Consider the following 23,528-nt stretch of genomic DNA (forward strand, 5'->3'; position numbering starts at 1 on the left):
AAAGGTGGTTTCCAAATGATGAATGGCTTTCTCACGAACACAAAATTGTTGATTGTATTTACAAACAATTCCTTTTCCACGTTCCGTTGATTCTTCTCCAGCGTCGGTCCCTCAGTGACACTCGCACGGCTGATGCATTGGTGGCTATTACCTCCATTGATTAAGGCTTCCTGTGGTCCCGCGGTGCCTGGTACGCCATTTGTCACAGACAAGTGGCTTGCACACAGCAGTATATCATGCTCCCTTCGGGCTTTACGGTTATTTATTCTTCAATTTATGTTGCGTACCCTGTAAGTACAGGCACACACCAAAACTCCAAAAGCTTAGCATGCCACAACAGTGAGCAAATACAGGAGTAAAGGAATTCTTTGCCAATCCTGTGCCTCCAGAGCCTGACTCCTCTGCCTCTCATTCTGAAAAAATGCAAATGTAAATAAAGTGTCAGCACTGTCCCTAATTGAGACTTGGGACCAGAGGGAAGGTCGACGGAAGTGCCACCACTTTTCACCAAGTCATTCAACGTTTAGCATTGAACCAAAAGACCCCAGACCCAAATTCTTCAGCACCTCCTGGGGACGAGGCAGCTGTCAAAATGGCCCAATCCAGGCCAGGTGGGAATTTTCTAGAATCAGCTGCTTTCTCTAGGTTTCTCTGTCCCACCTCCTCCTCCTGATGGCATTTTTGGCTCACCCGGGGCATTCCCCATGGTCAATCCCTACCAGGAAACGGGCTGCGTGCAGAGAAGGTGCTGGGTCCTGGCTCCTCTCCGGCCACTGGGTCTTGGGCAAGCCGGTGACACTCCAGATGGCCAGGCCCTCCTCTGGAACTTGCAGAGGCTCAGAACAGAGCCCAACTTTCCTCCCAACTCAAAAATCTGGGTGTTCACGTTCGCATCGATAGCCTATCTGGCTCATAGTTGCAAAGTATCGATCAGTATAAAAGTGTAAGTCAGAGCCCATCGGCACTTACCATGTACTGCTGTGGAGAGAAATTTATTTTCTCACAGTGTGGGAGGCTAAGTCCAGGATCAAGGTGCCAGCTGATTCAGCTCCTTGTAAAGACTCTCTTCCTGGTTTACAGATGGACACCTTCTCACTGTGTCCTCACATGGCTAAGAAAGCAAACTCTGGTGTCTTTTTTTTTTTTTTTTGGCCATGCCACTCAGCTTGCAGGATCTTAGTTCCCTGACAAGGGGTTGAACCCAGGCCCCCAGCAGTGAAAGCAGGGAGTGCTAACCACTGGACTGCCAGGGAATTCCCTGGTGTCTCTTTCTCTTACAAGGACACTAATCCCATCATGGTGTCCCCACCCTCATGACCTCATCTAACCCTCATCACCGTCCAAAAGCCCCACCTCCAAATCCTATCACATTGGAGGTTAGGGATTCAACATAGGAATTTGGAAGGTGGAGAAAATTCAGTCCATAGCATAGCTTAACACTAGCTACCTTACCAAATTATCTAATTAGTTCTAATAGGGTTTCTTTTTGGTTGAATTTCTTGGGATTTTAAATTATGCAATCATGTCATCTGAATATAATTTTGTCTTCTTTCCCCTAGTATTTAGTTTCCCTGCATTATTTCCTTAACTAAAAGTTACAAACTACTCCTCCTGTGGGGCTCTCCCAGGGGCCCTCTGAAGACCCCCCCTGCCCAACTGGTCACAACTACACCCTGAGCCCACGCGTGTAGGCCGATGGCTGGCTAAAGGAATGGGACTAAGGTGACCACTGTAGGTCACTGTGTCCTGCCGATGTTTGGGGCTCGACAGTGACTCTGTGCAGGTGTGCCCTGGCGTCACGGGCATTTATTTATATATATTTTTAATGTCTCTTTTCTTGCTTTGCATTTTTGAAGATGATCTGGTTTTTCTTTATTTATTTTTACTTTTGGCTGCGTACGGGCTTTCTCTAGCTGTGGAGAGCGGGGGCTACTCTTCATTGCGGTGAGCAGGCTTCTCATTGCAGGGGCTTCTCTTGTTGTGGAGCACGGGCTCTAGGCGCATGGGCTTCAGTAGTTGTGGCATGTGGGCTCAGTAGTTGTGGCTCACGGGCTCTGGAGCGCAGGCTCAGTAGTTGTAGCGCACGGGCTTAGTTGCTCCGCGGCATGTGGGATCTTCCCGGACCAGGGCTTGAACCTGTGTCCTTCGCATTGGTGGGCAGATTCTTAACCACTGTGCCACCAGGGAAGCCTTCTAGTTATTTTTTAGGTAATGTGAAGTTTGTGTTCTTTCTTCTATTTCAAACCTTATTTAGAAATATCTCTTCACTTCCAATGGTTACCTTTTATTTTGGATGTTTTTTGTTGTCAATTTCTAGACATCCACTCTTCCAAAACTAAGCTTTGGGATTGTTTTGTTATAGAAGGTTCAGAGTTTCACCAACCTTAGCTCTACAAGACCCAATTAGCCAAACAGGAGCCTCCTCCAGTGCCCTACCGCCCTCCCCAGGGACGACCTCTTGTAACTCTTTGAGCTGTGATTTGGTATTGAATTCCACAGTTCCGAACAACATACTTCTGCATCCGGAATTCTGCTTTCTAACTGAGGCCTTACCTACTGACTTTGCCTCAGGAGGATGAAGCTTCAGCTTCTCTAACCCACTTCTTCACTCTTCCCCTCTCCCCTCCTCCTAAGAGAAACTCGTTATAATGGCCCTGAGGTCAAGATGCTAGGACATCCTGAAATATACAGCTGAGTCAGGTTATATTCTGTGGTTACTTTTTATTTTCCCGGGAGTTAACAATTACCTTATTTTGGAGTTGTTATTGTTGCAGATGGCCAGGGTGGGCCAAGGAGCTTAGTTTACAGGATTTAGCGCTGGGGAACTGCCGGATCAGGCGCGCACGTTTAGAGAGAAGGAGCCTAGGGCTCTGCACGGAGGGGAGATGGTGAGGACGGACAAGCTGGAACTTTATTGGAACTTGATAAACTAGGGCTACTTATTTCTCTGGTGTTCCTACCCCTACAAACGGTGTGTTCTTAGGTGAGGTGAGCCACACATGAAATTTGAGTGCGTTGCAGAGTCACCATAACTAGAGAAATTATGAAAGGACCTGGACGGAGGCACACCGCCGGGGCAACCCTGCAGGGAGAGCAGGTTACGGAAAGAGTCCAATTCTGGGAGCAGGCTGGTCCTGGAGGCAAGTCAGTTCTAGAAGTAGGTTGTGAAAGCAAGATGATACTGGAAGCAGGTTGTGGAGGCGGGTTCTGAAGGAGGATTCTGGGGTGTGGGCTCCAGAGACGGGTTCCAGAGTAAGGTTCTGGAAGCGGGTTCTGGAGGTGTGACAATGGACGGCCGACCATGGCACCTCACTGGGGCCAGGCCGGAGCCTTGGTACCCGCGCGGAGACAGGAAAGCGGACCTTAAGAGCTGCACGGGCGCTCGCGCTAGCAAAACCGTTAACCCCATTGCGGATGTTTTCGGACTAGCCCCGCGGAGGCCCCCCGCCGGTGCGGGTGAAACCCGCGCTGCCCGGGGCCCTGAGCGGCGCAGTGTTTTTCCCTTATCCGCCAGCCGGCGGTTGCCGGGGCGACCGCATTCCCCCGGGGCTCCTCGGGCGCGGGCGGGCGGGGCCTGGCCTCGGAACCACCTCCCTCGCACCCTGGTTGGCCAAGGCTGCTGTCCGTCGGAGTCTCCGCTGCCGCCGATTGGGCAGCGGAAAGTTTCGCACGCTCGGCGCCCAGCGCCCCGCCCCTCCAGCCGACTGGGCCATCCCCCCCCCCGCACCCTCCGGGAGAGGGCAGTGCGGGATCCCGTGGGCCCGGGGTTCCTGCGCCGGCGTTGTCTTCCAGGCGGGCGCGGCCCGAACGGAGGGCGGCGATGGTCCCCGAGGGGAGGCCGGACGGCGCGGGCGCCGGCGAGGAGAGCGCCCGGCTGCAGGCGGCGGGCAGCGTCCGCAAGGTGGGAGTGCCCCAGGGCGGGGGGCGCCGGGAGGTGGGGTGCCAGACCCGACGTGATCCTGTCGCCATCTGACTCCGGCGGGCGCGGGACTGCCGGGTCGGCGCTGGCTTCTCCCGTCCGAGCGCGCCGCTAGACTCCGAGGCGAACCCCGCATCTCGCTCGCCCCTAGAGGCAAGGTGGGCTTATCGCTGGGGAAACTGGGGCCCGGTGCGGAGCCAGAGCCCAGCTGTCTGCCTGTGCTGGACTCCTCTCTAACCCGGTTGGGGACCCCTCCTGTGTCGACCAGGAACAGGTGGGAGCGCAAGTCCACCTCGTGGTTTTCTCCAACGCTTCAGGACCCCCTTCTGTGACAGGTGTTGGGCTCTGGTCAGTGACAGCCCGTAGCCCTCGTGTTTGTTCCTGGTGCCCATCATTCCTCCTTTTCTAGCTTTCCCCTCTCTCTCCTAGGGCTGTTCAGCTTTGCCCTGGGCACCCAGCTCTGTGTTTGATGAAACTTTTAGCAACAGGTGGCTGAAGCCTCGTGGGTACAGGAAATGGCTGGAGGATCGCCCAGCGAGGCGGTTTGTCCCTCCTCACTTACCCGCACCTCTGCCCGCTCCTGAAATCCCTGACCCCACGCGCTGTGGACTGTGGACCGTTTCCAGGAGGACTGGGGAAGCTCTGGAAGGGAGGGGGTGTGGAGACATTCGAGTCTGTGCCTGGGAAGGAGAGGGTGCTCTGGCTGCCTCCCTCTGCAGCCCGGGAGCCCAGCTGTCCCCAGGTGGTCACCAAGGGGCTGCCCCAGTGTTTATGCCAGGCCTTGGGCATCCATGTCCCCAAGGGTTTTCAGTCTGGTGCCACCAAGCATAGGTGGCACCTGCACCCACAAGGGTGTAAGGCCTGGCCCTGCTGACCATCTTGCTGATTGATTGTTCCCAGGCCTGTGCTGGCATAGTTGCCCCCACACGTAGCCAGTTCTGGCCACTGCCCATGCCATTTCCTCCTGGGCTTCTGGGGGATCCACTAGACCCACGCCATCAGGGCCATTGCAGGGAGGGTGTGGGGGGTTGCTCCTTTCTCCGTCGGAGTGGAGGTTCTTCCACAGGTGGGTGAGCTGGCACATCCCTTTACCACCTGGTGCAGAAATGGGGGTGAGTGTGGCTCTCAGTCCGCCCAGCACTGCGGACTGGGCCGTAGGCACACCTCCCACCCAGGTCACACAGCCAACCTGCCTTCTGGAGGGAGCGTTAGGGTTACAAGGCCATGGGGGTGCTGGCTGTGGAGCTCAGAGGGGACCCTGGCTCAGAGGCCATGGTCTCCCGCCTCCAACACATCTCTCCGGGAGCACTTGACATTGGAGACAAACAAACTGTGTTGATGAGGACAGCCCTGCGGGGCTGGAGGCCTCTGCCCAGCACATGGACCACCCCTGCCCCAGGCAGACAGCAGCGCTGCTCACCCAGAACCCTTAGAACCTGCTGGAGCTTTGTGGTTGGACCTTCGGAGGAACAGGGATGTAGCTTCGGCTGTGGCCTGCTCCTCTCTCCCCAGATTCTCAGGCCTCCTGGAGGGGAGACTGCTCATGTCCTCTGCTCATTCCCTTTTGCACCAAGTGGGTATGGGAGGCACCACGGAGAAGAGGCGCAGGCCAGTTGGAAGACAGACACTCAACAAGCAGAGCAGAGAGAGGAGAGCAGTGTTTTGTCTTGTTCCATCCTGGTGCCACCCTGACACCAGCCCCCTTCCCATCTACAGATGAGGGCATTGAACAATGGGGACAAGTTCCCTCTCCCCAGTTACCTTGAAGCCCTCTATCCTTCAAGTCCCAGAAGAATGCCTCCTCCTGCAGGAAGTCTTCCCTGATTGATCTCTCCTGAGAATACTGGAGTGTGGAGGAGATGTTGGGCCATGATCCAAGGTGGCCATGCACCAGGAGCCTTGTCTGTGCAAGGGAGTGAGGCCTTCCTTTAGGGTGCCCCCTGCACAGGGCTGGGACAAACTAGAGCCCCCAGAAGGTGGGAAACTGCCCTGTGTGTGACAATGGGGGCATGCTTCCTCAGATTTGCACAAGACAGTGGCCATTGTAGGGAGGCCAGCGTCAGCCCTGCATGAATAAAACTTCCCCTGTCTGTGCCATCAGGGCAGGGTCCTGGGAGGCACTGTGTTCTCGTCCCTGCTCTGTTCGGGGGCCAGGTGATCACCTGAGCCTGAGAGGACGTTGCCCAAGGAAGTACGTTCTGAGAAATCCGTCCCAACTCTTGGGCTGGTGACTGACCCGGACTGGAGGTCCTTAAATGGCCAGGAGGAGGTGTGGTGGCCGCGGCTGCACCAGTCCCACTGGGGCCCTGAAGCCCCTCCCCTCACCAGAGGAAGCCTCTCACCCTCTGAACCTGCCGCAGGGCTCCCTGCTTGGGGCCCGGGACGTGGGCAGGCTGGCAAGTGGCCCATATGCAGTACAGAACCCGCGCGGAGGCACTTCGGATGGTGGCCGTTGGGAGACCTGGCCTGCTGCCTGTGAGCGGAGGGACCCTGGGCCTGTGGTTTGGGCATTTGCCACCAGTAAGCAGCCAACTGGGATGGAGCCGGGCCATGTTCAGCGTGGCCCAGGGGAGCCTCCTCTCTGTTAGTGCCCCAGCAGGAGCCAGCTGGGCATCCCCTCCAATTAAACGTGTGTGGCCTGGCATAATTGTGTGGGCAGGATGGGTCGTGGGGGTTACAGAAGGAATTCAAAAGTGCAGGAGGATGTGTGGTGAGTAATTGGCCATCTCCCGGCGGGAGCTCCAGGCTGGGTTGCTGAGACCCAGAGCCACACCGGACAGGCCCAGATTCTTCCCGGGGCCCCAGTCCCAGCCACGTCCACGCCCACCATGTCCTTGCTGCCCTGGCCCCCGTGACCTGTGGCCTCTCGGCAGGGCTGTGACCTCCTAGCAAGTTCGCAGCATGGCTGCCTGCAGAGCCGCAGGGCCCAGATCCACCAGCAGATCGACAGGGAGCTGAGGATGCGGACGGGCGCCGAGAACCTGTACAGGTGCGTGCTGGCTGCCTGGGACACCTGCCGCCGGCCGACCCGTGGGAGAACAGTGCCGTGTTCCCCGAGGGCCCTGCGAGGCAGGTGCATCCTGGGGCAGGGCAGCGACCCAGGTGGGTGTCTGGTCTTGTGGTCCACATGTGATTCCGTGACCGTGGCCTCCTAGTCAGGCTCCTGAGAGGCAGGGCTGGGCCTCCCACTGGGGTCTGGGGCAGCCATGCCGCTCAGCCGAGACCCTCACAGGTGACTCAGGCCCCCACCTTGGTGGCCCTCACTGGCAGGGGTAGGCTCAGGGCCAGCCGAGTTCCGTTCCGTGCGGGGCTGGAGCAGGGCTGGAGGGGATGTCCCCACCGGTGTGCAGTGTGGGAGCCTTTGAGATGCACACGGTGACCAGCAGCTGTTTGCTGACCTTCGCACATGCCCGTTCTACCGGTTATGGCCCGAGGCCCAGGGAGGCGGCGTGGCCTGCTTGAGTGCAGAGTGCCAGTGAGTGCAGAGCCAGCCCCAGGGCGGGGCTCTGCTGGGCCTGGGCCCCTCCTTTCCCTTAGCAGCCCTGCCTTCCTGGACCTGTGGCCCCACTGGCAGGCACAGAGAGGGTCTGATCCCCGCCCCTCCAGGGAAGTTGGCTTCCATTCGCTGTGGAGGGCTGGCGTGAGCTGTGTCCTGGGGGAGCGAGAGGTGGCGGAGGACACTTATGCCCTGGAAGCTCAGGGACCAAGGAGATGTGCTTGGGCCAGAGTCACGACATAGCCGCGTGGACAGGAATCTGCATGAACCACGGGGGTTTGCAGAGAAGGGGGAGGTCATCTGGCGGGCCCTGGACCCCACTGCTGCCCCCCAAGGGGGCTGGGCCCATCGGCACATCACTCTGGGAGTGGGCTCCAGAGCTCAGGCTGGGGCAGGGGCTGCAGCGAAGCCCAGGGGTGTGGGTCCGCCTGCAGGGCTAGGGCTTCACCTCAGCCTGGCCTCCCTTAGAGCCACCAGCAATGCCCGGGTGAGGGAGACTGTGGCCCTGGAGCTGAGCTACGTCAACTCCAGCCTGCAGCTGCTGAAGGAGGAGTTGGAGGGGCTTGATGGCAACGTGGACGCCGACCAGCCCCAGAGGTGCGTGTGCGTGTGTGTGCAAGGACGCCGACCAGCCCCAGAGGTGCGTGTGCGTGTGTGTGCAAGGACGCCGACCAGCCCCAGAGGTGCGTGTGCGTGTGTGTGCAAGGATGCCGACCAGCCCCAGAGGTGCATGTGCATATGTGTGCAAGGACACGGACTGGCCCTAGAGGTGCGTGTGAACATGTGTGCAAGGACGCAGCCTGGCCCCAGAGGTGCGTGTGTGCAAGGATGCGGAGTGGCCCCAGAGGTGCGTGTGCATGCGTGCGCAGGAGAACAGCACCCACCACGCATGTGTGTGGGAGGATGTGATGCAGGACAGAGCGTGCTGGGACGTGTGTGGTGTGCAAGGACATGTACCATAATCAAGAGGAGAGGCGTGTCCCGTGGGGCAGGAGTGGTAGCGGGTGGACTCCGTGGCCACTGGGGACAGCAGAGTCCAGCCTCAGAGCCCAGACTCGCTACTTCTGGTTCTAGCGAAGGTATCACTGTCCCCATGATCCCCCTGGGGCTGAAGGAGACCAAGCAGCTAGACTGGGCCACACCCCTGAAGGTGAGTGCTGGCCTGTGAGCCCTGGGCTCTGGAGGGTCTTTGGGGCTTCCTGGTCCAGCTGTCTCACGGAGATGAAGACTCTGAGGCGCAGAGAGAAGAGGGGTCTGCCCTGGAGCCGCTTGGCTTCCCCAGGCTACGGGGGATTGGATTGGGTGGGCTTTGCAGAAAGGCACGCACCCTGCGATGGGTGTCAGCAGAACTGGAGGCCCCAAGGCAGCTGCAGGGTCCTGACTCTTACTCTGAGGGTCCCGCTGGCGGGGGCCATCTCTTCCAGTCAGAGCCTGTGCTGAGAAAACCCGATGGTTCCCGGGTCCTTGTTGGGGCTCGTGAGCCTGGCTGCCCTCGGCAGCTTGCCACTCCGGCCAGGCCGGCAGAAAGGTGCCTCACCTCTCGGGCTCAGTGTCCTCGCCTGTCAAGTGGCAGGTAGCACTTGCCTCGTGGGGTTAATAAGGGAATTCAAGTAGAAACATCACCAAGTCTCCAGGCCCCATATCTGTGGTGGGGGGCACCCATGTCAGTGTGTGGACCAGGGCCTCCCCTCACTTCGGGTCTTCACCCACGTCGGGCTGGGAGACTTCAGGGAAGCCCAGCGCCTGTCCCTTCGAATCAGGAGCTGATCTCAGGGCACTTTGGAGAGGACAGTGCTTCCTACGAGGCTGAAATCCGGGAGCTGGAGGACCTGCGGCAGGTGGGTAGGTTCCTCCCAGTCCATAGGTGAGAAGACAGGCTCGGTGCTGCTGGCCCTTTGGGAATGGCTACTCTGTGCCCGTCCCCACCCCAGGGACCCTGCCTGGGTCTCTCGCCCCAATGCCCTGCACAGTCTCCTGGAGTGGCCCATGTGGTCCACAGCAGCCCCCGGGAGGGCAGGTGTGACTGTGTCCACTCCTAGACCCTGGGGTGCTCCCCTGGGGCTGTGGCATTCAAGGGGATTCCCAGGGCGGTGTGCATGCCATGAGGTGGGCTGGGGCCGTGGGACCCCGCTGACTTCCACCCAGCAGGCCACGCGGACCCCTAGCCGGAGCGAGGCGGGCCTGGAGCTGCTCACGGCCTACTACAATCAGCTGTGTTTCCAGGAGGCGCGCTTTGTCACCCCTGCCAGGAGCCTGGGGCTGCTGTTCCACTGGTAGGGGTGGGGCGGGGCGGGGGGCGGCAGCCGCTTCTGAGACCCCGGCGTTTCGTGAGGGCTCTGCCCAGCCTGACCCGCCCCTGCAGGTACGACTCGCTGACGGGGGTCCCAGCCCAGCAGCGGGCCCTGGCCTTCGAGAAGGGCAGTGTGCTCTTCAACATCGGCGCCCTCCACAGCCAGATCGGGGCTCGCCAGGACCGCTCCTGCCCCGAGGGCACCAGCTGCGCTGTGGAGGCCTTTCAGAGGGCTGCGGGTGAGAGCCGCCCAGGGCTGGCCCCCCAGCTGCGCCGGCGTGGTCCTCGCTTCCAGGCGTGAGGGGCAGAGCCTTCTCTGTGGCCAGAGCTAGGGGCCCAGTACGATGGCCCCCTAGCCCGAGGGGTCACACGCACAGGCCCTCTGTGGGGCGCAGAGGGTGCTCCCCAACCAGGGCCGAGCACACGGGGCGGGGGTGGGGTGCCCCCGCCGTGCCACCCTGAGCCCCCTCCCCTCCGCAGGGGCCTTCAGCCTCCTGAGGGAGAACTTCTCCCACGCGCCCAGCCCCGACATGAGCCCCGCCTCACTCTCCATGCTGGAGCAGCTCATGACCGCCCAGGCCCAGGAGTGCATCTTCGAGGGCCTCTTGCTGCAGGCCCCCGTGGCCCCCCATGACTGCCTGGCCCAGCTCCACCTGGCTCAGGAGGCCGCCCAGGTGAGGGCAGGGAGCCCGGCCAAGCTGCGGTGTCTCAGTGGGCAGTAGGGCCTGGGTCGAGGGTGCCAGCTGGAGCTTAGGAGCAGAACCAGGATCGGGGCGGGGGGGGGGTGCCGGGTGCAGGATCTCTTGTAGGGTCCCAGAGCCGGCTGTCAACCCTGAGGTCCTGAGTCCCTGCCTCTGGGGCAACACCAATCAGGGCAGGAACCGGGGCCCTGACCCTGAGCTCAGCCTGGCGTGGGGCAGGGCTGCTGGGACTTTGGTCGAGGCAAAGCCCCAGGGTGGGGAGAGGCGGGGGCCCAGGCCGCTGGGCTCGCGGGAGGCCCCACCATCCTGCCGTGTGCGCCAGCAGGTGGCGGCCGAGTACCGGCTGGTGCACCAGACCATGGCCCAGCCGCCCGTCCAGGACTACGTGCCCTTCCCCTGGACCACCCTGGTGCACGTGAAGGCCGAGTACTTCCGCGCCCTGGCCCACTACCACGCGGCCCTGGCCCTGTGTGACGGCGCCCGTGAGTGCCCCGCCCCGCATGCCCGTGTGCCGGCAGGGCCCCGCCGGCGCCTCACCGCCCTCTCTGACCCCCAGCGGTGGCAGAGGTGGAGCTTCCAGCCCTCGAGCAGATCTTCCTAGGACTCCCGGCCTCGTCTGAGCCCCAGGGCCCCGCACTGCCCCAGGAGCAGGAGGACCGCCGGAAGCTGGGTGAGGTGGCTGAGGGAGGAGGGCGGGGCGCTGGGGCCTCTGCGGGCATGAATGACCCACTCCACCCTGTCATCCCCAGCCCTGATGCACCCCCCCCCCGCCCCCGGCACTGGCGGATGGGGTCCCCAGCTCGCCCGGAGCAGGGGCCCCAGCAGTGTGGGCAGCGTCGGGAGGGGGCGGGGGCAGGGGGGGCGAGCCACACACGGCGGCAGCTCTTTCGCGGCTCAGACCTGCCGTCGGGCCCTCAGGATGAGCCCAGAAGCCCTCACTTGCCCTCCTCTTGCAGCATCTGGGGGTGGGGGAGCTGGGGCCCAGCCTGGAAGGGCCAGGCAGGCGGCGTGTGACAGCTCTGTCCCGTGCAGGCAAGGCCCACCTGAAGCGGGCCATCCTGGGTCAGGAGGAGGCCCTGCGGCTGCATGCCGTGTGCCGGGCCCTGCGCAGGGTGGACCTGCTGCAGGTCGTGCTGGCCCAGGCGCTGCGGCACTCTCTGGCCAAGTACTCGGAACTCGACCTCGAGGACGACTTCTGTGAGGCCGCCGAGGCCCCTGACGTTCGGCGTGAGCAGCCAGGCCCCTTGGGTGGGTGTGTCCTGGCCCCAGGGGGGCAGTGGGCGGAGGCCTCCGGCGAGCAACTGCCATTGGCCACAGAGCTATGGGCCCTGGAAGGAGGAGCCGGGCAGTTGGCGGGCAAGCCGTGATGGCAGCTCCACGCCCCCCTCTCCCGGCACCTGGGACCCCCAAGAACCACCCCCCGGGGCTCCTCCTGCTGGTGGCCCACGGAGGGGCCAGTGTGCACGGGCTGCACTTTGGGTCACCCAGTCTGCTCTGGCCAAGCCACGCCCAGCTGCTTCCCAGGGTTCTGGGGCCGTGAGCCTTGGGCTCAGCCACGCCCTCCCTTCCCCTTCACCCTTTCAGCGAAGACGCAGCGGAGGCCGGAGGGCAGGGCACCCAGTTTCTCCCGGGTGAAGGTGGCTGATATCTTCCATCGGCTGGTGAGCACCCCTCCCAGGCCACCCCCACCTCGGCTGTGCCCTGCGTTTGCAGGCCCTCGGTGGTGGCCCAACCCTGCCCGGCCCCCCTGCAGACCCTGCTGGTTTCTGTCCCCAAATGTGGAGATCCGGACGAGGGTGCTCCAGGCCGGGGCTCCCCCCAGTGTGGCAGCCCAGCCAGGCCTCTGACCTCTGACCGCCCCCAGGGGCCCCTGTCCGTGTTCTCAGCCAAGAACCGCTGGCGGCTGGCAGGGCCCATCCACGTGGCCCGAGGAGAGGGGGGCTTCGGCTTCACGCTGCGGGGCGACGCGCCCGTCCTCATCGCTGCCGTTGTTCCAGGGGGCCGGGCCGCGGTAAGGGCCCCCCCGCCCCGGGGCTGACTGCGGGAAGGGGGAAGATGGGACTGGCCAGAGGTGGAGGGGTGCCTGCGGGACTCTCCCCGTCTCCCTGCAGGCGGCCGGCCTGAAGGAGGGTGACTACATCGTGTCGGTGAACGGGCAGCCGTGCAGGTGGTGGAAGCATGCAGATGTGGTAGCCCAGCTGAAGGGCGTGGGCGACGAGGGCGTGAGCCTGCAGGTGCTGACGCTGCTGCCCGGTGCAGAGCCACCTGGCTCGGTGAGCCCCGGGGGCCCTGGGGGGGTGGCCCCTAACTCCTTGTCCCACCCCGACCCTGGGCCTTCCGCCAAGCCCCAAACATCCGCAGATGCCAAGAGAGCACTGGGATGACCTTCCAGGCAGCAGCCACCTATGCTGCGGCCTCCACCTGGTGGCAGCTCCTGCCCTTGACAAGGCCCCAGCCCACCCCTCAGCCGGCCTCCACCCTCCTGGAGGCCCCGGGCAGGAGCTGCGCAGGAGCTCTGTCCGCCCAGCGCAGCAAACCCACGGGCGCCCTGCTACATGGCCACCCTCCCAGGAACCCCGCCACGTGCCCCCTGAATACCACTCAGCTCATCCCTGTCGCACTCACCAGGCTGGCCACAAGCAGGCCAGGCCAGGGTGCCGACTGATACCCATTTCCATCCCGAACACAGGGGGACCGCCGGCCAGCCCTGGGGGGGCTTCTGAGGAGCCAGAAGGAGAGTGGCTGGGAGACACCAGGGCCCGCACAAGCCAGCCCCAGGCCCCTCCTTGGCTGGAACCGCAAGGCCAAGAGGGGCAAGACTGGAAGGAGGCTATCCCCAGCCCCACACCCCTGAGCTGGGCTGCCCAGGCTGGCAGTGAGGGGCCAGCTCTCCCCACACCCAAGCCCCAGCACAGGCTCCAGCTGCCTGGGATTGAGGACCCCACGCACGCCTTCCTGACTCCAGAGCACCTTCGGGCCAGTTTGCTGCCCCACCCAGTGCCCAGAGCTGCCCATTAAAGACATTGTGAGATGAGGTGTGTCCGAGCCCAGTGCTGGGGGCCAGGTGCTGCCCCCCCATACGGGAAGTGTCACAGTTGCCTCTGGACGCGACTCCCAAGTGCCAGGAGGCTGCCCCTGGGCCACCCTGTCCTCCTTGCCCTTGTCCACCGCCCCAGGTGCCCACTTGAGGGCAGCTTCCCGGGTTGGGGTGTCTGGCTGCCCTTGGATCCTGAAGGAGCCGTCCCCAGAGAGCCAAGCAGGCTGGGGTGATGTGTTGCCAGCGGGTTCCTGCAGCCCAGATGCCCACTGCCCCCTGTGCTGGGCTCCTGAAGCCCCTCAGCTGAGTTCTCCCCATCCCCCTGCCCCCCCAGCATGCCATACCCTGTCCACACCCTCCCTCAGGACTGGCTCCGCCCCAAGCCAAGCTTCTGTTTGGCCCCCAGTGATTCCTTCTGGGCACCCCTCCCACTAGCCCACCTGGCGCCCAACAGGCTGGAGAAGGCTCAGCTACCTTCCCGCCCTGCCCTCCCTCCACACAGCAGCCTGGAGTGCCCACAGCACCGCCTCCCATCTGATCGGGGTCCCAGCCAAGGCCAACTACTGCAACACCTTTTACTGTCCCTCCGTGCACAGAACGGGGGCCCACCATCCCTGCTTCCGTTCCTCCTGTCCCCTCGTCCTGACCCCTTCTGCGTCGAGGGCCTAGATCTGATCCCAGCCCTGTACCTGCAGTCCAGTCCTTTACCAAGCTGCCAGCCAGGCCCATCTCCTGCCCTCACTTCCCATCTGGCCAAGCTCCGCCCGGCCTCACCCTGTCTCCGCCCTCACCCCGCCAGGCCCCGCCCCATCCTGCCAGGCTCTGCCCCACCTGTCCTCGCCCTGCAGTCGAGCCTGGGCGTCCGAGGCCCCTGCTCCAGCCTCGGGCAGGTGTCTGTGGGGCCGCTTCATCCCCCTGCACCTGAGCCCAGCACTGAGGGGGTGCCCCCAGCCCACTCTAGCCCCCTTGGACTCTTCCCTAGCCCCTTTGGCACTGAACTGGGCTCCTCAGACCGTGAGCCTTCAGTGTCCCCCCAGCCATGCATACTGGTGGACGGCCCCCAGAGACCACGGTGGCCACACTCTCCTGGGTCCCGCGGTGGTGTGGCTCAGGATCTGGCCCCAAAAAGAGGAGTGAGAGGTGGGACGGGGTGCAGCCCTAGGCAGGTTAGGGTTGGGGGGGGCAGGGGTCCCCGTGGCCACCAGGGGGCAGCCTCTGCCTGCTTAAGTGCAGTGCAGGTTTGGGGAAGGGCGAGCAGCAGACCCAGGAGAGCAAGGAAGCCCCCCTGCAGACCAAGGCCCAGCCACCCCCGTCTCCGGGCATCATCCCTGTCCCCTCTGTGAGGTCCCCAGGGAGCCCTGGCCCCTGCCATCCACCACCTTCTTTAGCATTACTGGGGCAGGTCAGTGAGTGGGGGGGTGTGAGAGTGTGAGGGAACGGGTAAGTGGGTGTGATGAGGGCATGCAGCTTTCGGAGTGGGACGGCAGGGCTGCGCCACCTGCCGGAGCCTGGGGACAGGGCATCCAGGTGCGTCCCTCCCCGACCCACCTGCCCCTCCTGGGAGAATGCCCCTCTCAGCAGAACCGGCCAAGGTCACCTCAGCACTTACTAATTTGATTAATAAAACTGTGCATCAAGGAAGCATTACCCGCTAATCGGGGACGACAGGGCTGGCAGGTCCTGTCCAGGACTCAGCAACTTCCCTGCTTCCAGCAGCCAATCTGGATCCAAGAGGGGCTGGGACTGGGCACGGAGCTGCTACCTGCTTCTCGCCCCAGGCAGGTGGGGAGGGCCCCTTGCCAAGGACCAGACCCTCCCCGTGCGGACAGCCGGTGGCGCACGCCCCACCAGGGCCTTCCCAGCCCCTCCCTTGCCCTGTACAAGTGGCCTGCCCACCGGCCCTCAGGCAAGCCAGGGCCTTTGCTCCCCTGGGCCAGGTGGGGCTGGGCATCAAGGGGAGCCCAAGCTCTCCAGGAAGCAGTGAACCCACTTTCCAGATGGGAAAGTAGGTGCTGAGCAGGGGGCACGGACCAACCGGCGTCCCACAGGGCCAGCGGAGGCTCTGCCCACACGCTTCCAGCCATTTGAGGCACCTGTCGGCTGTTTCTGGATGCCGAGCGTACTACAACCCTGTGTCCAGCACACGTCAGCACACAGGAATGGCCCGGCCCACCCAGTCTCCCTGGCATCTCCCTAGTGTCCCTGGATGGCTGAGTTGGCCGAAGGTGGAGTCCTGGCCTAGCTCCAGGAGGCCTTGGGGATGAGGTCATGGACACAACTCTGGGCCTGGCAGGACCCCCAGCGGTCAGTCGTGGCCTGACCCCCACCCTGAGGGCAATACTGCACCCCCATGGGGGCAGACTCAGAACAAGCTGGCGGTGGCCTGCCCGGCACCCGAGGGTGAGCCCCGCCACACACGACATCAGCCTGGGGTCGTGTCAGCGCCTGGCCCAGCCCAGGAGTGAAGCAGGCGGCTGAGGGGCTTCTCCGTGTGTGCTGGGGGATTGTCCAGGCTGGGAGAGGGGCTATGCCCCGAGGGCCCACCTGGGCCGAGTCCTCTCCCCAGTGGCAGCGGCTGCCCTGACGGGCTGGCGCGTGGGGATCTGCACACAGTGGGGGTGGGGGTGAGGAGGGCACCGGCCCATCCGCTCTGCCCTGACGTGTCTAGGCGCTCCGGCCCTTCACAGCTGCCTGCCCCGTACCAGCGCCCCAGCCCCATTCTGCCCTGTGCTCTCTGCCCCCTCAGTTCCGAGCTGGGATGTGCTCAGCCTTCCTCAGATGTGGCCACGTCTCAGGTCGGTCATGGCTGTAGCCCCCCACTTCCCGGTCCAGCCACATCCCGTTGTCGCGATGCCCTGGATGGGCCGTGGGCCACAGACAGGGACGGCGCCGGCTCATCCACAAGCTCCACAAATACCTGGGAAGATGCAGCCGCCTGGTGCGAGTGTCCCGTGCATGTGCCACCCGGGGAGGGAGGGTGAGGCCCGGGAGCTTCTGAGGCGGCAGCAGGACACTGTCCCTGTCCCCGTGCCCAGCGCGGGGAGGGCCCGGGAGGACGTGGGAGAGCGTGGGGCTGAGGGCGTGCGCTGAGCAGCGTGCACGCGGAGCTCCCAGCGCGCTCCCGGGCCGCCCCGGCCGCCGCCGCCGCCGCCGCCCCCGCCCCCGCCCCCGCCCCCGCCCCACGCAGGGACGTCTCATTTTCCAGAGTGGTCTCGAGCTGAGCGGGGAGGTCGGGGTGAGCGCACGCTGTGATCGCTGTGATGGTTTTGCTTTGCCAACAGAAAACTGCCGCGAGGGGAAGAGGCAAACTCCCTTTCGCTTGGGTCAGCAGTGAGCGCAGCAGATGAATGTGAAGAGAGGCGTGGGCAGGGAAGGAAGGGAGCCCCGAGGCGGAGGCGGGAGGGCCAGGGAGGGGATGAGGCGCAGGGGTCACAGGGGAGGGCCAGGCGGAGGGCAGGAGTCAGGGCCCCCGGCTGGGGGGACTCCTCCTGGCTTCGCTCTTCCCCCGCACCCCCTCAATTCACTTCTCCCAGGGCTCCCACCGCACCCCACCCCCACCCACACCCAGCCCAGGCCCCAGATCCCCCAAAAGGCAGGGTTGGCCCAGGAGCCTGCAGAACAGGACCTGGATCCATGGCACACTCCAGCCGGAGCCCCACTAACCGTGGCCACGTGGTGGTTCCCAGCCTTCACCCCGCTGGACACCAGCCCCTGGCGTGAGCCCACGGGAGGTAGCACTCGGGGACCCAGGGCCAGTGTGAGAGGCGGTGCGGCTCACCAAAGCTGCACAGCCGCCGCAGGGGTGGAAGCAGCCAGGGTGGTCCCAGGGCCCTGGGGATCCAGAAGTGGGGTGCGTGGGAGGTGGTTAAGTGGGAGAAGCAGCCGCTCCGACCCCGAGCTCCTGGTGGGGCCGAGTCCCCAAGGCCCTGCTGAGAAGGTTGGGTTAGAGGTCTGCCCGCCCTCGTGGAGGCCGGGAGGTAGGGCTCCAGAGTTGGGGTGTCCTGTAGGGACCCAAGCCCAAGAAGCCCGAGGCACACTGTGCTCCCGGCATCCCAAGACAGAGCTTTTGTTGGAGAAGCTGAACTTGCTGCCTGACCGCAGAGGGCTCGATGGGGGCCCCCAAAAGATACAGCCACCCAGAACCTGTGAACGTGCCCTTGTGTGGAAACAGGATCTTTGCAGATGTAGTCAAGTTACGGATCTTGGGATGAGGTCATCCTGAGTACCCGGTGGGCCCTGAATCCACTGACACATTTCCCAGTAGGAGACAGAGGGGAGGCCTCCCAGGAGAGGCCACGTGAAGACACGGGCGGAGACTGGAGTGATGAAGCAGCAGCCTGGGAACACCGGGGCACCAGAGGCGGAAGGGACCGAGCAGCGTCCCCCCCTCCAGCCTCCGAGTGAGCACGGCCCTGCCGACACGTCGATCCCAGATGTTTGGCCTCCAGAACTGGGAGAGAACAAGTTTCTGGTGTTTTAAGCCTCCGAGTTTAGGGTAATTGGTTAGAACAGCAGCAGGAAGCCAATAAGCCGACCCCCCACAAGTCCCCGTGTTTCTGGGCCTCAGTTTGTCCTTCCGTAGGATGGACAACAGGGCCTCAGGTGTTGGATTAGAGGGGTGGGCTCAGCCCAGCTGTCCATGAGAAGCATCTCCCACTACTGGAAAGCCCGCCCCACCCCCAGATTCTGAAGCACGTGGCTGGGGCACTCGGTCACAATGGCCTGAACATCTGCATTTCGGGACTGTCCAGCTAGAGACTGACCGAGTGGATGAGGCAGCCACAGACATCCCCCACCCTGCTCGTCTCCCTCGGCCTCAGAGTCCTGGGGGCTCAGAGCCTTCGGTGGCTGGCTCCCAGGTGACCGTGTGCCTTTGAGGCATCTCACCACCCCTCAGACGGGCCTTGGGTCCTGAGTGCTGCTTCCTGGGGGCTCAGCCCCAGGGGGAGGCAGGAGACCGTTCTCTCTCAGTGGCTGGTGAGGCCTCTGCACAGGACCGTGGGGTCGCTCAGAGCCCGTGTGGAGCAGCCCGGCCACGCCCCTGGCTGTGTGTGTTAGGGGGGTCTGAGGCCTGGGGGGCTGCCCAGGCTCAGCCAGCACCCCATCCCACCCCCCCACCCCCAGGGCCAGGCACCCTAGCAAGCTTTGCCCTCTTCCTTGTGGCCGGGGTCTGTGCGTTCAGCTGTCGTGCAGGTGAGTCTACCTCACCAAGCTCCTATGGGGGGCGATGGACCCAAATACAGTTGCCCCCAGGCAAGCTTAGAAGGCTCGACTGGGGCCGTCCAAGGAAGTGGAGTGGAGGTGACCTGGGTCAGGGTCAGTGGTCGGTGTGGCCGCCGAGGGAACGGGCAGTGCACGGGTTCAAAGGACACTGAACCCCGCCCCCCCCACCACGAGCCCCCGTCTCCCAGCACCAGGGGTGAGGGTCTCCCGGGGCAACCTCGGGCCGCCCCTTCTGTGGCCGCGGGCCTCCTGGTGCGAGGGAAAGGAGCACCGCCCTGCCCCTGCGGGGCAGCCCCGAAGCACCCCTCCCCTCCTTGCACCTGCCACGACAGAGCCACCTCTTCAGGGGGGGCTCCTGGAACCCCTCGGCGCAATCCCGGCCAAACATCTCTGCCTGGCCAGTCTCCTGGGACACAGGGTCCCTGGGCTCACAGCCCAGGAGGGACAGGGGAGGAGTGGAGGGGACAGCGGCTCGCCGGAGTCCTCAGGGACCAGAGCACACCCGGCACTCTGCTCTGACGGCTGGGAAAAGTCCTGTGCCTCTGGCCTGCTGACTCTGGGCCCCCAGCCCTGCCCCGCCCCCCTCCAGCTGTGCCAGTGTCTGGAAGCCTCCTCTGCTTGCTCCAGTGCAGCTTAAGCTCGTGAGAACCCCCACTATGGCCCTCCCCCTCCTCCCTCCCCCTTCCTCCCTTCCCCTCCCTCTTCCCAGCCTCCCCTCCCTCTCTCAGTGGCACCTAGCTCCGGGGCCAGGTGGCCTAGTCCTCACCTGCCCCTGAGTGGAGCTGAGGCAGGATGTGTGGGAAGGAGGGCAGGTGGGCTCCCAGAGGGGGCGGGGAAGGACGAGACAGAACTGCCCAGCTGAAGCCCAAGGCCCCACTTGGAAGGGGCTGTCCCTGGGGCGCCCTGTCCCAGCCTGCGAAGAACGCATCGCTGGGTCTCAGTTTCCCTACCTGAGAGCTCAGAGCCCTGCTGCGGCGGGGGCAGCGATGTCTGGGAGTCCTGCGTCCCTCCCGGAGCGGACGTGCCGCCGTGACTCCCTCCTCTCCGGACGCTGACAGTGGACTCAGCCGGGGTCGGGGTGAGCCCAGCCACCACTCGCTCACACACACACACAGCCAGTGCTCCCAGGCCATGCAGACCCCGAAGCCGGCTCCGGGTCCCGCACGCTTGGCCCACGGCACCACCAGGGAGCGCAGGAGGAAGCACCGGGCCGGGAGGGCGGGGTCAGCCCCGGAAAGGCAGGAAGGACCCTCCTCACTTCCTGGATCCCCTCCGAGGCTCCTGGGCTTTCAGAGGAGCAGAGAGGAGCCGGCCTCCGCCCACCTGCTGCCCCTCCCCTCCCCTCCCCTCCCCTCCCCTCCCCTCCCCTCCCCTTCCCTCCCCTTCCCTCCCCTGCCAAGACTCCCCTTGGCCACCACCGCCTGCTCCACTTGCCCCATTGCTCCAGCCAACGTTCGGACCAGTAACAGCTCCACCTCTGTCTTCACCAGCACCGTGGCCGCTGCCGGCCAATAGCAGCACCTCCACCCCCACCCCGTCCCCACGGCCATCAGCACCGTCACCTCCACACTGTCCCCGGCATCCACATCATCATCTCCCCCATACTACATCTCCGTCACTTGACCAGCAACACCATCACCGCCATGGCCGACAGCCACATCAGTGTCACCACTAACTCGCTCCTAATCCCCTCAACGGCCACGACACGCCAGCTTTACAAGTCCCTGGCCAGGCTCTCCTTCACCATCGTCCCTTCTTCTGGACAGAGGACCTCAGGGTGGGGCCAGTCAGTGCTGGGGTGATGACGGCAGGGTCCAGGGCTAGCCTAGGATCAGCTCAGGAGGGCCACCAGAGCCCTGCTCGGCTTGCATCACTGAGCTGGGCTCTAGGCACCAACAGGTGAAGCCAGGCCCCGGCCCTGGGGCGCTGACCACTGATGGGGCTGAGACGGGCATCTCAGGGCAGTGGCAGCAACAAGCGCAGGGATCTCTGGGAGCCCAAGGAGGCTTCACCCCCTGCCCAGTTTCAGGTTGGTCCCTGGGGACAGGGGGGATGAGGAGAGCCTAGAGGGGGCAGGAGGCAGCTTGGCAAGGAGAGGCAGGGCCAAGGTGCCTGGGGTGGGGCTGGGGGCCGGGACTCACTCCACGAGGTGGGCCCCTGCCTGGGGGAGGGCATAACTCCAGGGCTGCACCCCGGAGGGCCCCTGGCGGCCTGGACCCTGAGGACCAGGGCTCACCGTTCCAGGAGCACATCTGTGAGGCCACTGTGGCAGTGCCTGGGCCGGGGGTGGTGGGACTGTGATTCCAGGAGGGCGAGCAGGTTCGGGTGGGTCAGCGCAAGGTAGACCCGCTGGACTTGGGCTGCCAGTGGGCACAGGGAGCGTGTCCAGGGAGCCGCTGGGCGTGGTCTGGGGCTGGAGGGAGAGGGTGGGTTGTGGGAGGGCCCTGGAGGGTTACCTGAAGCCCTGGGAGAGGGTGGTGGGGCTGGAGGAGTGGGGGACAGCCTGGAGACCCCATAGGAGAAGTCTGGTGGGAAAATCTCGAGGGGGAGGTCAGAGGGGAGTAGGGAGCACCGCCCCAGAGAGCAGAGGCGGAGCGGCTGAGGGGAGGAGGGGAAGAAGAGGAAGTAGTCAGCTCCCTCCCTGCCCCCAGCCCAGCCAGGCCAGCCCTGCTGAGGGGCGGTGGCTGGAGCGACAGGCCCTGGGGGCCCTGAGGTCTCTCTGGAGGATGCAGGTGGGCTTGGAGTCCAGGAGGGGCAGGGGCCCCTGCTGGTCAGGCAGCCCAGACCAGGCTGGGGTAGGCCCCCCCGGTATCGCGGTGGGAGGGGGCCCTGAGCTGGTGGGAGGAGGATGGACAGAGGCCTGGGCAGGTCCCCGTCAAGGTCAGCCCCTCTGGGGTCAGAGGTCTCACCTTACCTTGACCAGGAGGAAGGCCTCGGCAGGCCACCCCTTCTGGGAGTGGGGGCTCCTGCCTCAGTTTACCCCCTTGTCTCTCACACAATCTGTCCCAATGTGGGCTGTGCCCTCTCCTCAGCAGCCTGTGGCCCGCAGGGGGTCCTGAGGGCCGAGGCCCACCCTGGGAGAGGGCCCCGCAGGGCGGGCGGCCTCCCCAGGCCCATGCATAATGCAGTATTTACCTGGGGATGATTGGCAGCCCCCCAGGCTCCACGCTCCCCTCCCCCTCGGCCCCTGGATGGGTGAGCCAGACGTGCATTAAGACAAGAGTGACTTATCGAGCTGTCAGGGGGAACGTTTTAAGACAGAATTATAGGGGAGAGGAAAAAGATTTTTACCAAATTAATGAAAAATCAATCTAGCCTCAAAAATCCATTAGCTTTCCTAATGCGCCGGTTACAGGCCGAGCCGCACGATCCGACCGGCGGCTGTTAAATACTGCGGCCCCCACCCCCATTCGTTACCCCTCGGTGCTTACTGCCGAGAAGACACCTGCCTCCCCTCCCCCCAGGCGTCCAGACTCGGCTGGTCCAGGGCTCCTACCTCAGGGCCCCTCGGAGGCCCCAGCCCTGGACCCCACTGTCCAGCTGAGTCGGCCAGGGGCTCCCCCGGCAGACCCAGGGGTCCCCGGACACTGAGCGATGTAGCAGTGTGGTGAAGGTGGGGTAGACAGGATGGGGGATGCTGCCCGGGGGGGTGCTGGTGATGTCAGTGTCCACGCAACTGGCCGCATGGGCAGAAGGCTGGCTGTGGTCTCGGCCGGGCTGCTCAGCGGTCTGTGGCCGTGAGGGTCAGTGTGGCTGGCGATGGTACTGCTGGCTGGGGAGACAGGCTGGTGCTGCCGTGGTGACCGTGCTGAGCTGGGTGGTGGGAGGTGCCAGGCCCGTGAGGGGGAGTGGGGAGCTGTGGGAAAGGCAGGAGGCCCTGGGCTCTGTCACGCCGCAGAGGCCGCAGGGGCCAGGGGTCGGGACAGCAGGAGGGTTCTGGCTGACCCCAGACCCGGGTACTGCCAAGGGGACTCCTTCCCCGCTGAGAGGAGGGGACCATGCTGTCTGAGGTCCCCCATGACCAACAGGGGGCCTGCACCGGGCCAGGAGGCTGCACTGCTTGATGTTCCATTAAATCAGCAAATCTCTCTCTTTTGCTCCCCTCTCTCCTGGAACCCTGCCTTAAAACCCTCCTGCTCTGCCAACTGCATCCATCAGCGGCCCGTCTCCCTCTGGTCCCAATCAGGAGGCGCAGTCAGCACCCCTCCTGTCACCTTGTCACCCACCCCCCTGGAGGGGCTCCCTCGGGCCTGGCCTCAGGCGGGCAGCACCCCGGAGAAAGCCCAGGGCCTAGGGGGCTGCCCCCTCACCTGGCGCTTCTCCCCGGGACCCCTGCCTGACCTGCTCTAGTGACGGCCACGTGGCCTCACCCACCGTGTGCCTGCACCCCACCCAGACCCCGTTGTACAGTCATTCCGAGCTGCCACCCTCCTGAGGCCTCCCGGGCTCTGCTCGCCTCACTTGCTCACCATTCATTCATTTGCACGGCTCCGGAGCCTGTCCTGCAGTGCCGCCCGGCCGGTCCCCGCTGCCCAGACGGGGCTCAGTCCCGGTCCCTGCCCCTGAGGAGGGGGTGGGTTACGGGAGGTCAGGGAGGTAAGAGGAGGGCCCACGGGAGTGGGGCAGGAGGCCAGGCTGGGGAGAGACAGGGCAGGCCGGCCCCGGGGCGGGGGGGGATTTGGGGCAGATGCGGTGCTGGCCCGGGCTAGGCCCTAACGGTGGGTGCTGGGCACAGCGGAGGGTGGTGCCGGGGGCCGGCCTGGGACGGGGTGCAGCCCCGGGGGCTGAGGCCGCTGGAGGAACCCCTCAGAGCCTGCGAGCCCACCTCACCGCCCCGGGGCTTGCTGCACGAGATGGCCCAC

The 23,528-nt window shown here is 64.1% G+C and overlaps 1 protein-coding gene across 1 annotated transcript; it reads left to right on the forward strand.

Annotated features, from left to right (window-relative positions):
• The first annotated feature begins 3,768 nt into the window (after window positions 1-3,768).
• RHPN1 (rhophilin Rho GTPase binding protein 1) lies at window positions 3,769-13,424 on the forward strand. Its single transcript, XM_081258542.1, has 15 exons — window positions 3,769-3,901; window positions 6,793-6,908; window positions 7,884-8,012; window positions 8,490-8,565; window positions 9,176-9,253; window positions 9,564-9,688; window positions 9,778-9,944; window positions 10,186-10,379; window positions 10,732-10,888; window positions 10,963-11,076; window positions 11,439-11,633; window positions 11,991-12,067; window positions 12,271-12,417; window positions 12,518-12,679; window positions 13,096-13,424. Exons 1-15 carry the CDS (start codon window positions 3,821-3,823, stop codon window positions 13,258-13,260), a joined length of 1,983 nt encoding a protein of 660 aa, XP_081114668.1. The 5' UTR covers window positions 3,769-3,820; the 3' UTR covers window positions 13,261-13,424.
• Window positions 13,425-23,528: the final 10,104 nt, after the last annotated feature.

This window comes from Mesoplodon bidens, assembly GCF_964165515.1.
Source record: "Mesoplodon bidens genome assembly, chromosome: 16".
Lineage (NCBI taxonomy): Eukaryota > Metazoa > Chordata > Mammalia > Artiodactyla > Ziphiidae > Mesoplodon > Mesoplodon bidens.